The 14,758-nt window shown below is 37.1% G+C and overlaps 1 protein-coding gene across 2 annotated transcripts in view; it reads left to right on the top strand.

The window, feature by feature from the left end:
• The window catches only part of Eml4 (echinoderm microtubule associated protein like 4), a 176,458-nt gene that overhangs the window by 88,044 nt on the left and 73,656 nt on the right, over positions 1-14,758 (top strand). For both annotated transcript variants that reach the window (XM_004627730.2, XM_023711197.1), the window contains exon 2: positions 3,550-3,732. In XM_004627730.2, the coding sequence (XP_004627787.1) occupies positions 3,550-3,732 (183 nt within the window). The remainder of the gene's footprint in view (positions 1-3,549; positions 3,733-14,758) is intronic.

A 14,758-nucleotide genomic window follows, 5' to 3' on the forward strand; every position in this document is an offset into this window, starting at 1 on the left:
TGAACTCAGGGCCTTGTGCTTGCCAGGCAAGCACTTATTCTACTGAGCCATCTCCCTGGCTCCTGTAGTTTTGTATTTTGAAAGCTATACTACTATTAAAAGGTGCTATGTAGTTATATATAGATTAGCATTTGCCTATTACAGTGATACACATGTCATTCAGTAGAATGACGGGTAAACAATTGTTCATTTGTCTGTTTAAGAATTCTTGGTTTGGTTTTTGTTTGTTTGTTTTCTTCTAGTTTATAAACTCTTGAGAATTCATCCCTAGTTGTTTTCTTTTTTTTTTTTCCTAGTTGTTTTCAATCTCAAAAGTATAAACTTTTTGAGAAGAAAAATAGCCAGGAATTATTGTAGTATTAGAAAAGGAACTAATATGTTTGATTTAAGAAAAAGCCCCCAGAAAATAGATATATTCTATTTACAGAACAGATATTCCTTAAGAGTTTATTGTTAATGGGAATGTTGTATGATTAGATTGGGAAAACACTTTGCAAAAAATGGAAAGAATGGGAGCCGTTGAATAGAATCATCAAAGGAAGAAGTTCTAATCTCAGCTACGTGATAGTGCTTAATCCACCTAATTTCTGTGTCTTACGTAACATAGTATTACCATTTGTGGAAGTTGAGAATTTAATGATGTTAGTTTATCTTTCATAAATTGAAAACAATTTAGAAAGGTATATCCATATAGTTTATTAAAGTAAAACTTATAGGTTACAAGTGAAGGTTTTCAAGAAGTGAATTTCATTATTTTATGTAATTAGCTGGCAGAAATATTAGAGTGGCTCTCAGATTTGAAGTCCACTCAGAGCTTTAGAGGCTAAACCTGGAACTCAGGGTACTCCAGAGTCTCTTTACTACTGGTAGCCTAGGCCTAAACGATATCCTTGTAGTCATTGAGCTAATGAGAATGGCCATCTCATACACTAATCTTACGTGAGGTGGTAGGAGGGAGAATGAAATATTGTGTATTTACAGCCCTAATGTGGGACTTCAAAATATGTGGAATTCTACAGAAAAGAGCTTGCTGTTCTTATTGGAAGGGTGAGACTAGAAGAGCATTGTAAGCAAAAGTAATGGTATAACATGGCTACAAAGAGTATCAGATGGAATTTAGCTGATTACTATAGAAATTAAAACTGATGCTGTATATCAAATATAAAAATTCTAAAGCAAGGGATTGAATTACTCTTAGCAGTCCTTTTCTTAAGCACTTCAGAGTTTGACCACTCTGCTGCTGTATGCTGCTGTGTGCCCCAGCACTCTCATAGTATATCTTTCGTACTCTGTAGCCATGTTAAGCATCTTCCTCATACTAGTCCTACTTGAAAATGAGGAAATTGAGGCTAAAGAAGCTAAAATGAATTGCATTTAAGATCATGTAACTAATATGGAACCAAAATTTGAAGCCTGAGTTAAAAACAAAGTCCCGCTTTTCTTTTAATACCAGCATGTCTCAATGACTGTCATTGAGATACCACTAAAAGCAAATGAGGGTATGTATGGATGCTTGGGAGATTTATTGGCACATATTCAATATAAAAATTATTCATTGCTCCATAATGTAACAACGGTCTGTCTTTAAATGCTGAAGTTGTGTTGTTTTGTTAATTCAAATTGGGAATTAAATAGTGTGGAAGATCCATAGCATACTATTTCAGTATGGGCAAAATGGCACACTATGCCGTATTATCTAGATGACTGATCCAATGCAGATTATCTCGCTCTAGTCCAAACAACTCTTAGTTAGAATCTCCAGCATTTCCTTTGTATAAGCCAAGGATATTTCTTACTGTTCTTTTTCCTGAATTTTTTTTACTTATAGCAGATAACCAGTAGCAATGATCTTTCTGTACTTTTAGATTCTGATTAACTCAACAAATAATGTACTCTAAATTTACATAGCTTTGGAATTTATATTTATAATTATATTCATAATTACTGTGTTAAGTTAAAGCTTAAAGTAGTCATTGTTGTTGATACTTACTTCAGGCATGTACCATACAGGTTCTGGGCATTATAGAGCCAGCACCTTTTTTCCCTCCCCTCCCTCTCTCCTTCCTTCCGTCCCTCCCTCCCTCCAGATATCGAATTCAGGACCTTGTGCTTGCTAGGCAGGTGCTTATATCTTCCCAGCAGAGCCAATACCTTTTTTTAAAAAGAGAGATTGGGTGCTAAAGGGAGAGAAGGAACAGCAAGCCGTTCTGCTTATTATGTAGCAGTACTGCCATTTGTAGGGGTTGGGTGAGTTTAATAATAATGGCATAAATCAAGAAGCCAGGGGCTGGGGAGATAGTCCAGTGGAATAAGTACTTGCCTGGCAAGTGCAGAGCCCTGAGTTTGATCCCTGGTACCACACACACACACAGCCAGGCATGGTAGCACACAGTTCTAATTCCAGCAGTGTATAGGCTGAGGCAGGAGGATTTGCAGTGAGTTTGAGGCCAGCCTGGGCTACATGTAAGATCTGGTCTCAAAAAAAAGGGAGGGAGGGTCATAAAAAGGAGAAATCAAAAGAGTGCTTTCTAGCCAGGTATGGTGGCATCTGCCTGTAGTCTCAGCACTTGGAAGGCTGAGGTAAGATTACCACAAGTTAGAGACCATCATACACTACGTAGTGAGTCCAGTATTAGCCTGGACTATACAATGAGTCCCTGTTTCAGGAAACTAATTAAAAAAAAAAAACCTAACAGTGTTTTTTTAATAAATATGATGAAAGAATGTGATGTTTCTCCAATACAGAAAACAAAGTAGGTTGCCTTTTTTGTTTTCCTAGAGAACTATGATCATTATTTGGTGACTTATGGATAGTGTGGTTCAATCCCCGGTTCCACCAAAAAAAAAAAAAAAAAAAAAAGAATAGTGTGAATTGTTTGTTCTCTTGTGAGTTTCCAGCTATATCTACAACATAGTATATTTAGACACCATTTGAATGGGAACATCAGTTCAGCTGATGGTATAAAAGTAGGGGAAAATAGACCGTGAAAATAATTTTTCATTATTTTAAATCATTTGGCAAATTTAAAAACATTTTAAAGTAGCTATAGTAGTTATGAAAATCTTCATAGATATTTGGGGCCAGGGAGATGGCTCAGTGGAATAAGCACTTCCCTGGTAAGCTTAAGGGCCTGAGTTTAATCCTCGATTCTGCAAAAAAGAAAAAAGAGAGAGAGGAAGAAAAAGAAAATACAGATATTTATTTATTTATTTATTTATATTTTAGGACAGGGTCTACAGGGTCTCACTATGTAATGATTCTCCTGTTTCCAGCCTCCCAAGAGCTGGAATTACAGGTGTGCATCACCATGCCCAGTCTCATTTGCTGTCTCAGTGTGCCCTGGGGGTGGGGATGGCACGGCGCTCCGGGGATTGAACCATAGCTGCTGCATCTGCCTAAGCAAGAAAACCTTTATAGATGCTAATTAGTGTAAACATGGTTTTAGTTTTTGTAAACCTTTAAAAAGCTCATCTGGCATAATTTTTCTTACCAAAAAAAGTTTCTTTCTCAAGCAATTTATTTTTAAAATATTCTGTTTTATTTTTTAGATGATAGCATTTCTGCTGCAAGTACTTCTGATGTTCAAGATCGCCTTTCAGCTCTTGAGTTACGAGTTCAACAACAAGAAGATGAAATCACTGTGCTAAAGGCAGCTTTAGCAGATGTTTTGAGGCGTCTTGCAATTTCTGAAGATCATGTAGCCTCAGTGAAAAAATCAGCCCCAAGTAAAGGTAATTAAGTGGGTTGTAAAATGGCAAGTCTCCTTTTAGCAACATTTCTTTGAAAACTAAAATAGGAAATACAAAATTGTTTTCTCTTGGATTACTTGTAATTATAATTTATTTCTTAAAGTCTATTCTTTGTTTAAATTGGGATATTTTGTGTAATACAGCATATTGCACTTACAGGTACTTACATCGTACTGTTTGTATGAAGTTGGAATCTCCCAGTTAGAGAGTGTGTTTGCTGAGATAATAGAGTTTCTTCCTCTTCTTTTTCTTTTTCTTTTTCTTTTTCTTTCTTTCTTTTTTTTTTTGTATTTTAGGGAAGAATCTACAGGATATTCAGGGTCTCACTACTAGATTGGACTCATAGTGATCCACCTGTTTACAGCCTCCAAAGAGCTAGGATTACAAGCACGCACCACCATGCCCAGTCTCAGTTGCCATAGATGTTCTGAATCTGTTTGTCCTACTCTGTCGCAAACACAAGTAGATACCCATATGTTTAAAATCAATTCTATTTTTACAGAAACATGCTTAAAATTATTATAGTTTAAGAAGCTTTGTTCTAAGACCTCTGTAGTTATTAGTTAAATAGAAGCCTGGAAAAATTAACTTAAACTCTATAACATGTTGCCAACCCTTGTACAATGGGAATTATAACTTCCAGATAACTGGGAATTTTCAAAGTTGAAAGAAACAGACCCTGTTCTGGGGTTGAAGCAGATAGGCCCTTTCTTTTCCTTTTTTTTTTTTTTTTTTTTGATAGGCCCTTTACCACCAACAAAGAATTAATAATTCTTCCAAATTAATCAAATACTTGACTATATCGTTTCACATCTTTTAGTGAATTCTTGGTAGTCTAGATAAGAACTGGCATGATTATCTTTACTTCAACAGTGGGAGAAAGTAAGGGTATGCACTTGCGTTATCTCTTTGCTGCAGTATGTAAATAAATACAAGTTACTAACCTAGTGAGGAGTTTACATACTTCCCAGATTTATTATTTTATTTATTTTTTGGTACATTTTAGGGAAGGGTACAGGTTGTTCAGGGTCTCACTGCTAGATTATAGTAATCCCCTGTTAACAGCCTCCAAGAGCTGGGATTACAGGCGCATGCCACCACGTCCAATCTATTCCCAGATTTTAAGTAGGTAAAAGACAGTATAGTTAACAAGGATATGGGAAACAAATCTGAAAGATAGATTGTGAATTTAGGTTTTGAGTGTTATGTTTGGGGAGTACTTGGTATTTGAATAGGCATATACAGATGTAGGCTTAGGACTGGAGTAAATTTTGGTTGGCAAAAGAATTTGGGACTATCCAGGTTCTGGGTAAGCATTAAGCAACAGAAGGGAGCTATGAAATGAGAAGGAAGCCTGAGGCGGCACCATCTGGGCTCTCCAACACCACAGTATGATGAAGTGACTCATGTTGTCAGCTGCTGCAGGAGAGGTTGGATAAACCAAAGACTGAGAGGTGACCATTTGATACCTGTAAGAATACTGGAACCATCTTCAGAGCTATTTTAGTGGGGTAATGAGATTCAAAATCAAATTGTAGTGTTTTGAGAAAATTAGTAGAATTTTTCAGCGACAAATATACCCACTATTTAAAAATTTGAGTAGGGAAGACTGATATTGTCTAAAAGAATATGATATGTTGAAGGCCAGTTTTAATTTGTAATTTTTGTTTTTATTTTTCATTTATTTTGTTGGTTCTGGGAACCAAACTCTGGGCCTACAGAAGTGTTCTGCCACTGAGCAACACCCCTACCGTCTTGTGATTTTTTTTGTATTTTTTAAGATGTTACAGAATCGTTGAGGACAGAGACACTAGAGTGGAAATGGTCCTGGGAATGAGTAGTAGTTGGTGAAAGAAAGGTCCTGAGACCTTAGAAGGATCTCAAGGTGGGAAACTATTAATCTTAGAAATAAGACTACTATTTGAGGTAATATGGAGTGGTAAAACTCACAGAGGTCTAAATACTCAGTTATCTGGGCTGGAAGCTTCAGCCCTGTGAGGGGACAGTGATAACTAAGAAATTAAGACAGATTTGGGGTGGTGGAAAAAAGATTAACTATTTGGACTATTTAGAGTAGAGAATGGAAAACCGTAAATATAGGAAGAAGAAGAGCTGAGTAAACCTTGAGAATATGGAGATGAGAAACTGGTGGGGAAGAATAGGCGTGCATTCTTCTGCCTTGCTCTGGCTCCTTACCTCTTGTCTTAAGCATTCTGGGCCTAGGTGTTTACAGTGGAGAAGCAGAGAGAGGGCAGAGGTAACCTTTCCTATAAATGATGGCAAGATAAATGAATCAATAACAAAAGATAAGACACCTGGGAGTTTGGCAAAGACTTTTGGTAGCAAATATTTTGGATAATGTATTATTGTACTACACTTAATCTTAGCTGAAAGGCCAAGAAGTGATGGATAATGTTTTAATTTGGCTTTTCTTTTTTTAACCAACTTCGAAGATTAAGCTAGTAAAAAAAAATTGGTTTTCATAAGAACTTTTTAGAGTTACTAGAGTTGAATGAGAAACCAGGTCAGTTAACATATATGGGCAAAACTTTGTAAGGAAGGAAGAACAAGTTTCTATAATGTATAGTGTATGTACGTATGTTGTAAAATACACAGAGATTCTGTCCTCCACACCAAAAAATTTATACACACTTCAGGAAAAGAAAAAAATTGTATTTAATATTTTAATGTTAGATTTACTAAGACGTCAATTAATACAAATACAAATTTTGGCCTCTGCAATTACAAGAGGTACTCGAAAGTGGTGGCCATTAGCTTTCAGGCATTTGTTAGTACGATGAAGCGCTGCTTCTGCAACCCTGGTCATTAAGATGGCTGCACATGCATTTTTAATTGCTTTTGTAAGGGCTGGCACTACAGAGCATTTTCTAAAACATTCTTTAGGGTAATGCCATTTGTTCAAAACACATCCTCATCTTCTGAGTCTATATATGAAGTCTTGCAGTAGAAGGCGATAAAGTATTTCTTGCCAGCTAAAGTATTTTTAAATGTATTTTTTTAAATTGACACAGAGTAATCATATTTGTAGGGGATAGTATGCCATTCAGTACAGATATGCACTGTGTGGTGGTCTGGCCAGGACAATGGGCGTGTCTGTTTAGCATTTCTTTGTATTGGGCACATTTGAAATCCTCGCTCATAGCCATTTTGAAATAACTGTTACTAGTCTTAGTTACCATTCTGTGCTGTAGAGCATTAGAATCACCCTTCGCATCCAGCCGCATCCCTGTACCTGTCAGCTCTCCTGTCTTCAACGCTTCCTCGCCTGTACCCTTTCCAGGCTCTGGTAACCACTGTCTTCTTTAACTTTTTAGCTTCTACACATACATGAGAATGTTAGGTATCTTTCTGCCTTATGTATGCCACTTAATATCCTCCATTTCCATCCATTTGCTGCAAATTTCATTTGTGATTGAATCATATTCCACTGTGTATTTATTTACCACATTTTCTTTATCCATTTATCTGCCAAGAGTCCCGTAGAGTGATACCATATCTTAGCTGTTGGAAATAGTGCTGCAACGGACATCCGAGTGTAGCTGTTTCCGAGCACACTTTGTTTATTACAGACATCCACCTACAAGTGCGGTTGCTGGGTCATATGGCAAACGTTTTGAGGGACTTCCATACTGGTTTCCCCAGTGGCTGTGTTAGTTAACATTCCCATGGTGTGTGAGAATTTTCCTTTCTGTGTCCTCACTGTCATTTGTTAGTATTTGTCTTTTTGATAACAGACACCCTAAACTGAGATGATACCTCAGTTTAGTTTTGTTTTGCATTCCCCTAATGATTATCAAGTTGAGCATTTTTCTACATTTTTAAAAGATCATTTTAAAATAGTTTTGTTAGTCCTTTAAAATGTTTTAAATTTTTTCTTATTCTGAAACAGTATATTATAATCTTGTATTACTTGATAAAAATTCAGATAATTTCCTCCAAAGTGTTGGGTTTTTTTTTGGGGGGGGGGCAGAACCAGGAATTGAACTCAGGCCCTTACACTTGCCAGGCAAGCACTTACTCTACTGAGCTCTCTCCCCAGCACCTCCCTCCAGTTTTATTTACAAGGTATTTTAGTGAAGACAATCCTGAAGTATTTAAGGGAAATTCAGAGAATGCTATTTAAAAAGGAATTCCGTGGGTAAACCACTTATTGTATATCAGAACATTGGTTAGCACCTACCTCTCAGAGTCATTAAAATATATAAATGTTGTAAAACATATATAGTTTTATTCCCCAGCAACAAGTTGTCTTTTCTGATATTCTTACACATAATTCTTCTCTAAAATAAGACTATGGTTCACTTGTTTAGTGGCTTTTCAATGGAGAATTACAGCAACCATTTCCGGAGCAGCAGAACCACCTCTAGCTGCTACATTGGCACTTGAGTGGCTTCACTTTTGGCATTGTGTATGTCCTAAATCAGATCAACTGTCAATTGTCAGTTTTGACATTAAACATGACAAGTATATTAGTGGTATAAAAATTTGAAATAAACAGTTTAAACAAAATATTTTCAAATAAGTGATTTTTCATGGACTTCTTGAAATGCAGTTATTTTATAGAGATTTATAGTTCTTTCTTCAATTAGAAAGGTTGATTCTTATATGTGGACAGTTTTGTCTCGTGTTTTTTTCTTTTTTTGTGCAAGGTCTCACTATGCAGCTTGGATTCGTAGTGATCTTCCTGTTTTTAGGCCTCCCTGCGCTGGAATTACAGGCGTGCTCCAGTATGCTTGGGGGTGGGGCTGGAGCAGCATGTGGTGCTGGAGATTGAAGCCTGGTCCCTGTGCTTGCCTAAGCAGGCGCTTAGTCTGCTGAACTATCTCACTAGCCTTTCATGTGTGAATTTTTTACTCCTCTGTGAAAATAGAATTTTTAAATACAGTTAGTTCACCATATCTGGATTTAGCCAAACAAGGCTAAGAAATATTCTCAGGGAAAAAACTGCTGAACATGCAGATTCTTTTCCTTGTCATTATTTCCTGAACAGTGTAATTTAACACAACATTGATATGTAGAAGTGATTTAAAGTATATAGGAGGGTGTGCATAGGTTAAGGCAAATATTGCACCATTTGTATAAGAAGCTTGGTCTCTTGAGGGGGTGGGTGGGGGTCATGGAACCACTTTCCCACAGATGTAGAAAACTAATTATACTCACTTTCACATAATTATTGATAAGACAGTGATCAACATCATCTTACTTACATTTTTCTAGGTGATTTTTTCAGTAGAGTTCAGACTAAATGAACCCTGGTAGGTAGAGAGGGAGAACCTTTTATGATGCTTTAGTTAGAAGTGTCATCTTCACTATTGCTAGAGATAGGTATTACATAGCTGTGCTGGGTTGTGGGGATGTGAGGGGCATCATGTGGCTTCAGGTATGAAAGTTGTGTGTACGTGTGCGTGCACGCACACACACACACACACACACACACACTAATGAGTGAAGTTGTTACTGTCACTTCAAGTTATGTTGGCATTAAGTAAATGCCCAAATTAGAAACATACCTACCTGATTATCAGTATATTTATTTCTCTTCTTTGTGTTTATGTTCTCCCATGTGTCAGCAGTATTAAAAGTTAAACATTATATTTTCTCTTCACTATGTTGTGCCAGATACTTAGCCCAGAAAACAGGTTTACCAGTAGCTTTTAAAATGACCATTTAAATTTCCCATATACTTTCTCTATTGGGAGAATTCTTTCCTTTTCACACATTTGTTCATAATTTATGTACCAGTTGCAGCTGAATTCTTGCCAGAAAGGAGGTGGGAGTTACCTATACTTTGGAACAGAAAGGGTGACCTAGGGAATTCTTTGGCATTTTCAACTGCTAAGAAGACAAATTATGCCACAGCTGGTGCCTGGGAAACCGATTAAGACCTCTTGGGGGTGACCAAGTGAATGTAATTCGAGAGTACAGCCTGGTAGCATTTTGTGAAGACAAGCTATTAGTACACAGATTTGTAGAAGTAAGAGTCTGCTTTGTCCTGAGAGTAGCAATTAGTTATTAAAACCAGTAAACTATTGGTAACCAAAGATAGGAAACATTATAGTTGTTACTTGAGAATGGAAGAGCCCAAAGGCAAAAATGAATGTAGGTGGTCAGTTTTCTAAAAGAAACACTGTAGAATCTGGGATACTGTAAATACACAGATCTGTATCATTTAGCTCCTGTCCCAAATAACATTAGAAAGAAGGCAGGATTTTCATGGGTTTGCTGTAAAGGTTGTTAATAATTATTAGTTCAAGGTATGATTGAAAATATACATTAAATGTTTACATGATTAAAAAACGTATCACAGTAAAAGCCATTGCCATTGCTCCCCACCCACACACTCCCAACGCACTTATCCTGTCATTCGTGCCATTTCCTGAAGGAGTTCTGGAAATCCTCTTTTGTATCTTTAGTTGCGCTGTCATGGCTGCTTCTGCACCAATTGACTCAAAATGTTTACCTTTTATAGTTATTTGACTTTAGGGGAGAGCCAGAAAAATGGTTATGGGACCAGTGAATAATGAGGCTGAGAACACACCATAATATTTTTACTTAACAGAAAAAGCTGTAAACAGTTGATCAGTAAGGAGTGGTCAGAAAGCATGGTGGATGCCTAAATAAGGCTTATTACAGTAAAGGACACATTGCCAATAATCTCCTCAAAATACCTTACTTTGAGCACATTTATCCCATTATTCTTGGCAGTGTGTTTTTCACTGTAAGAATTTTTTTCATTTAAATGTTAAATTATTTTTCTGTTATCCCTTTTAAGTTACTTTTATTAGAATAGAAAGTGTAAATCTGCTTGGTGGAACCATTGAGCTAGAATGACTCATTGAGAATGTGGGTGGGGGAGATGAGAAAGTCACTATTTTGATGACAACTCAGAGATTTCTTAATTGTTCTTCGTAGTTAAAAGAATACTGGTGTCATTGGCTCAGGCCAAGCAGCAGTTCCCATTTACAGGGTGCCGTTATTCTTTGTGAGTTAGTTGATCTCCCTTATCGTTTCTGCCAGGAATTCGTAAATCGAGGTGCTGCTGTATTTAGGAACAGGCTAAAGTGTCAAAAAGGTCATCTGTTTGAATCTACAGTCAAGGAATATAAACCATAATGATTTATATTCTTATGATAAAATGTAAATGTTTTCATTGGCCTCCAGCCCTGATACTATATTTCCACTGTGTTTAAACTCAGTCAGTACCTTGTGGTTTACAGACTTTCAGCCTGTATGTTTCTTACTTCAGTCTGGTTGCTGCTAAGAAACAGAATTTTTGATTCCTGGCAGAGGATTGTTGCTTCTGTATCTCTGTCTGTCTGTCTGTCTGTCTGTCTATCTATCTATCTATCTATCTATCTATCTATCTATCTATCTATCTATCTATCATGGCCAGCTCAGCCCACCTTAGGGGCAGGGCTGGTGTGGCATGTAGTATGAGGGATCGAACCACAGTCCCTGCTTGTTTGCCTAAGCAGGCGCTTTAGACCACTGACTATCTCACTGGCCCTGTTGCTTCTGATTTATCTTCTGTTCTTTGAGAGATTTATGGCTCTGATTCTATAATGTCCAGTCCATGGGGAGGTATATATGTCCCATCTGTCCCCTGGAACACCCCACCCTCATCCCTCATACTTACACACATATGCAAGCACCTAATGATACATTCCAGTTATAAATTGGTGTAACTGAAATAATCATTTTTGTTTGTTCTTGGTTAAGTTTCTAAGCTACTGAGTTTCAAACAAAGAATGTAATTTGAAGACTTTTCAAATGAAAAACCGTCACCCACACTTCCATTTAATTTTTATCTCTGCTTTACTTAATCCATTTCCTTTGCTCTGGAAGGTCATTCATGCTTTCATTCAGATACTAAGGATTCTTAGTAGGGCTGGCCAGATAGCTCAGCAGACTACGCAGCAGTGGGGGCATCTGAAACGGCAGATGAGACTGGGCATGGTGGCATGCACCTGTAATCCCAGCACTTTGGAAGTTAAAAACAGGAGAATCACTACAAGTCAGATCTACGTAGTGAGACTCTATACATCTGTAGACCCTGTTCTATTGAGCCATCTCCCTGGCCCCCTAAATTCATTTAAAAAAAGACAACAAATACAGGATTCTTAGTAGTAACAGTTACCTCAAATTAAACAGTAGACTTGCAAGTGACTATGAAAATGTTCTTTTAGTCTCATATTGCAATTATATACCTATCCGTGGACTTGATGGTTGAGTGCTGTTCTCTGCTTGGAATTTCCTCTTTATGCCCCATCTGATGAGTTCCTAGCTATAATCCTTGCAGAATTCAAAATCTTTAGTAGGCAGATTTACTCCTTTTGTCTGTCATTGTTCCTAGAGTCAGGCTTTTGTTTCATTTCCTACTTCAGTGTAACCTTCAGTGTGTTAATTAATCTTGCAGGATTTTGGTTTCTTCATCAATAAAATTTAGAGTAATAATAAATCCCTTTTAAGGTTGTTACAAAAAATGAAAAGAGATAGCAATTATAAATACTTAAAGATAACACCTAACACATAGGAAGTACTTTATAATTAATATTACTCCATAGCACTTGTATATAGACAATGTCTCTTTTCTTCATCTTTTAGTATACTAACTGCTTTAAATGCTGGACAAAAGGAACAGAAGTTATCTGTTCCTAAAGCCCCACAGGTAAAGTGAGAAGAAAAGCAAGCCAGTTGTCAGATAACTAGTGGTATTAGTAAAGGTACGTTTAGGGTACCACAGGAGCACATGTTGTGTAAGTGCTTAATTCAAAATGGAATTCTGTTTCTTTGTTGGAGAAGGCATCATCACTTGTTTACTCTCATGGTCTTAAGAGCTATTTGATGGTACCAGTTCCCAAATTATATTATGAACCATTTTTAATCTATTTTCTAGGTTGGTTTACTTGTATGCCCTTCAGAATTCATAAATATAGCATGTCTCCAAACTGAATTCATGATCTTGGAAAGTCCTACATTTTTCTTTTTTCTTTTTCTTTTTCTTTTTCTTTTTCTTTTTTTTTTTTTTTTTTTTTTTGTGGCTGGCTCAGCCTGACCTGGAGTCAGGGCTGACACTGCACTAGGGGGTCTAACCTAGGTCCCTGCGCTTTGCCTAAGCTTGCCTAAGCAGGCACTGAGCTATCTTGCCACTCATGTCCCTACATTTTTCTTAAAACTGTTTCTTCCTTTGTTTTCACACTACCCAGCTATTTCAGGTCCTCATCATCTTTGACCAGTGTCCTAAAGTCTGCTTGTGAAACTGCTAAAAAGTTTTCTTCGAAGCTAGCACTGAGCTGTTTGCAGCTTAAAATCCCATCGTATTTCTTATCATCTTAAGTCCTGCTACCTTCCCTGTCAGAACCTATTTTCTTGTTCTACATTTTGGCCACATCAGTGAATTCTGTCTCACATATGTAAATGTACCCACTTTACTGTTATATGCTTTCATATTCTTTTCCTTTATACATACTAGAATATAGAATATGAACCCAGTATATATTTGCTACCTTTCAACCATTTATCCTTTGAGACTTTGTTCTGTAATTCTTCTAGAAAGCTTTTCTAGAGCTCTGTGTTCCTAATTATCCTTACAGATTTGTCCTTTCTTTGTACTTGATATTCCGTTACAATCATTCTCTTACTGTACTTACTGTTTTCATTGTCAGCGTGCATATCTCCCAAGATTTTGAACTCTTTGGTGTCAGTGGCTGCCTTGTATATACACTTTTGTAAAGGCAAGTTGAAAATTACACTAGAGTCCTGAGCATACACTTAATGGGTGGGTGGAGAATGAATAGACAGTATGTTAGTTTAGGCAAAGAGAGAAGTGATTAGCCTGAGTTCAATCCCCAGTTCCGCAAAAAAAAAAAAAAAAGAGTACTTGGCTTGAAGTTTAGAATAAACAAGTCAAGAAAATGAGGTTGGGGTATCAGGTGATGAGCTTTGACTGACAGGACCCATAACAAAAGGTTTTGTGCTTTTCTCATAATTTTTGGCTTTATCTTGAGGGTAGTGGAGAGCCATGAAAACAGCTTCAAGCTGAGTGACAAGCAGATTTAACATGCCTGTGTTTTTTGCATCTTAACTTCTGGTGATGTATCTTATAATTGATAGTGTCATAATTCTCTTAAAATACACTTGGTCCTTTCTAGCATACTTCAAGTAATGGTGTGTTGCAGTTGATCTCATTTTAATCTCAAAGGCAGATATAGCATGTTTAACTATGATGATTTTGGCACAGTGCAGAGAGGATGCCTTAGAACAAGGTAAAACTACAGGAATAGTTATAGACTGAACATAGTGCAGAAGAGAAGTTTAAGACAGTTGGGAAGAATTCATTTAGTCATTTTGATACTAATTGCTTTCTGTATGGTAGCTCTAGTGCTAAGCACGAAGGGTACACACAGTAATCACAAACAGGTGGGGTATCCAGCTGAATTGTAGGTGATTGTGAAGCAGACTGTGAAGGAAATAAGAGTCAGTGAAAATAAATTAAGCCTTCTTTGAGCTAAAACTTTAATGAAAATGAACATTCCATGTGAAGAACATTCGTAGTAGAAAAGCAAGTGCAAAAGCTTGGCTACAAGAAGGAATAGAAAGGAAGAGTCTTGCTTGAGATTTATTATAGTCATGTAACAAAATAAAGGTGCTTGCCTTGACTCCTACTGCATATCATGTAAGTTAAAATGGATTGCAGAGTTCAACCGAAGGAGGAGAGCTATAAAACTTCCAGAAGAAAATTTAAGAGAAAACTGAGTTGTACATTTGGGGAAGGGGTAGTACAGTAGCAGGAATTGAACCTGGGGCCTTGCACATGCTACATAAGTGCCCTTGCTAAGCGTCATTTTTAAACCCTCCCATACTCTTTTTTCGAGACAGGGCCTCAATATGTAGTTCAGGCTGGCCTCTAACTCATAGCAGTTCTCTTCCCTCAGCCTCCCAAATGCTGGGATTATAGGCCCATGCCACCATACCCATCTGGATTTCT

The sequence above is a fragment of the Octodon degus genome, unplaced genomic scaffold (genome assembly GCF_000260255.1).
Source record: "Octodon degus isolate 3935 unplaced genomic scaffold, OctDeg1.0 scaffold00020, whole genome shotgun sequence".
Taxonomy (NCBI): domain Eukaryota; kingdom Metazoa; phylum Chordata; class Mammalia; order Rodentia; family Octodontidae; genus Octodon; species Octodon degus.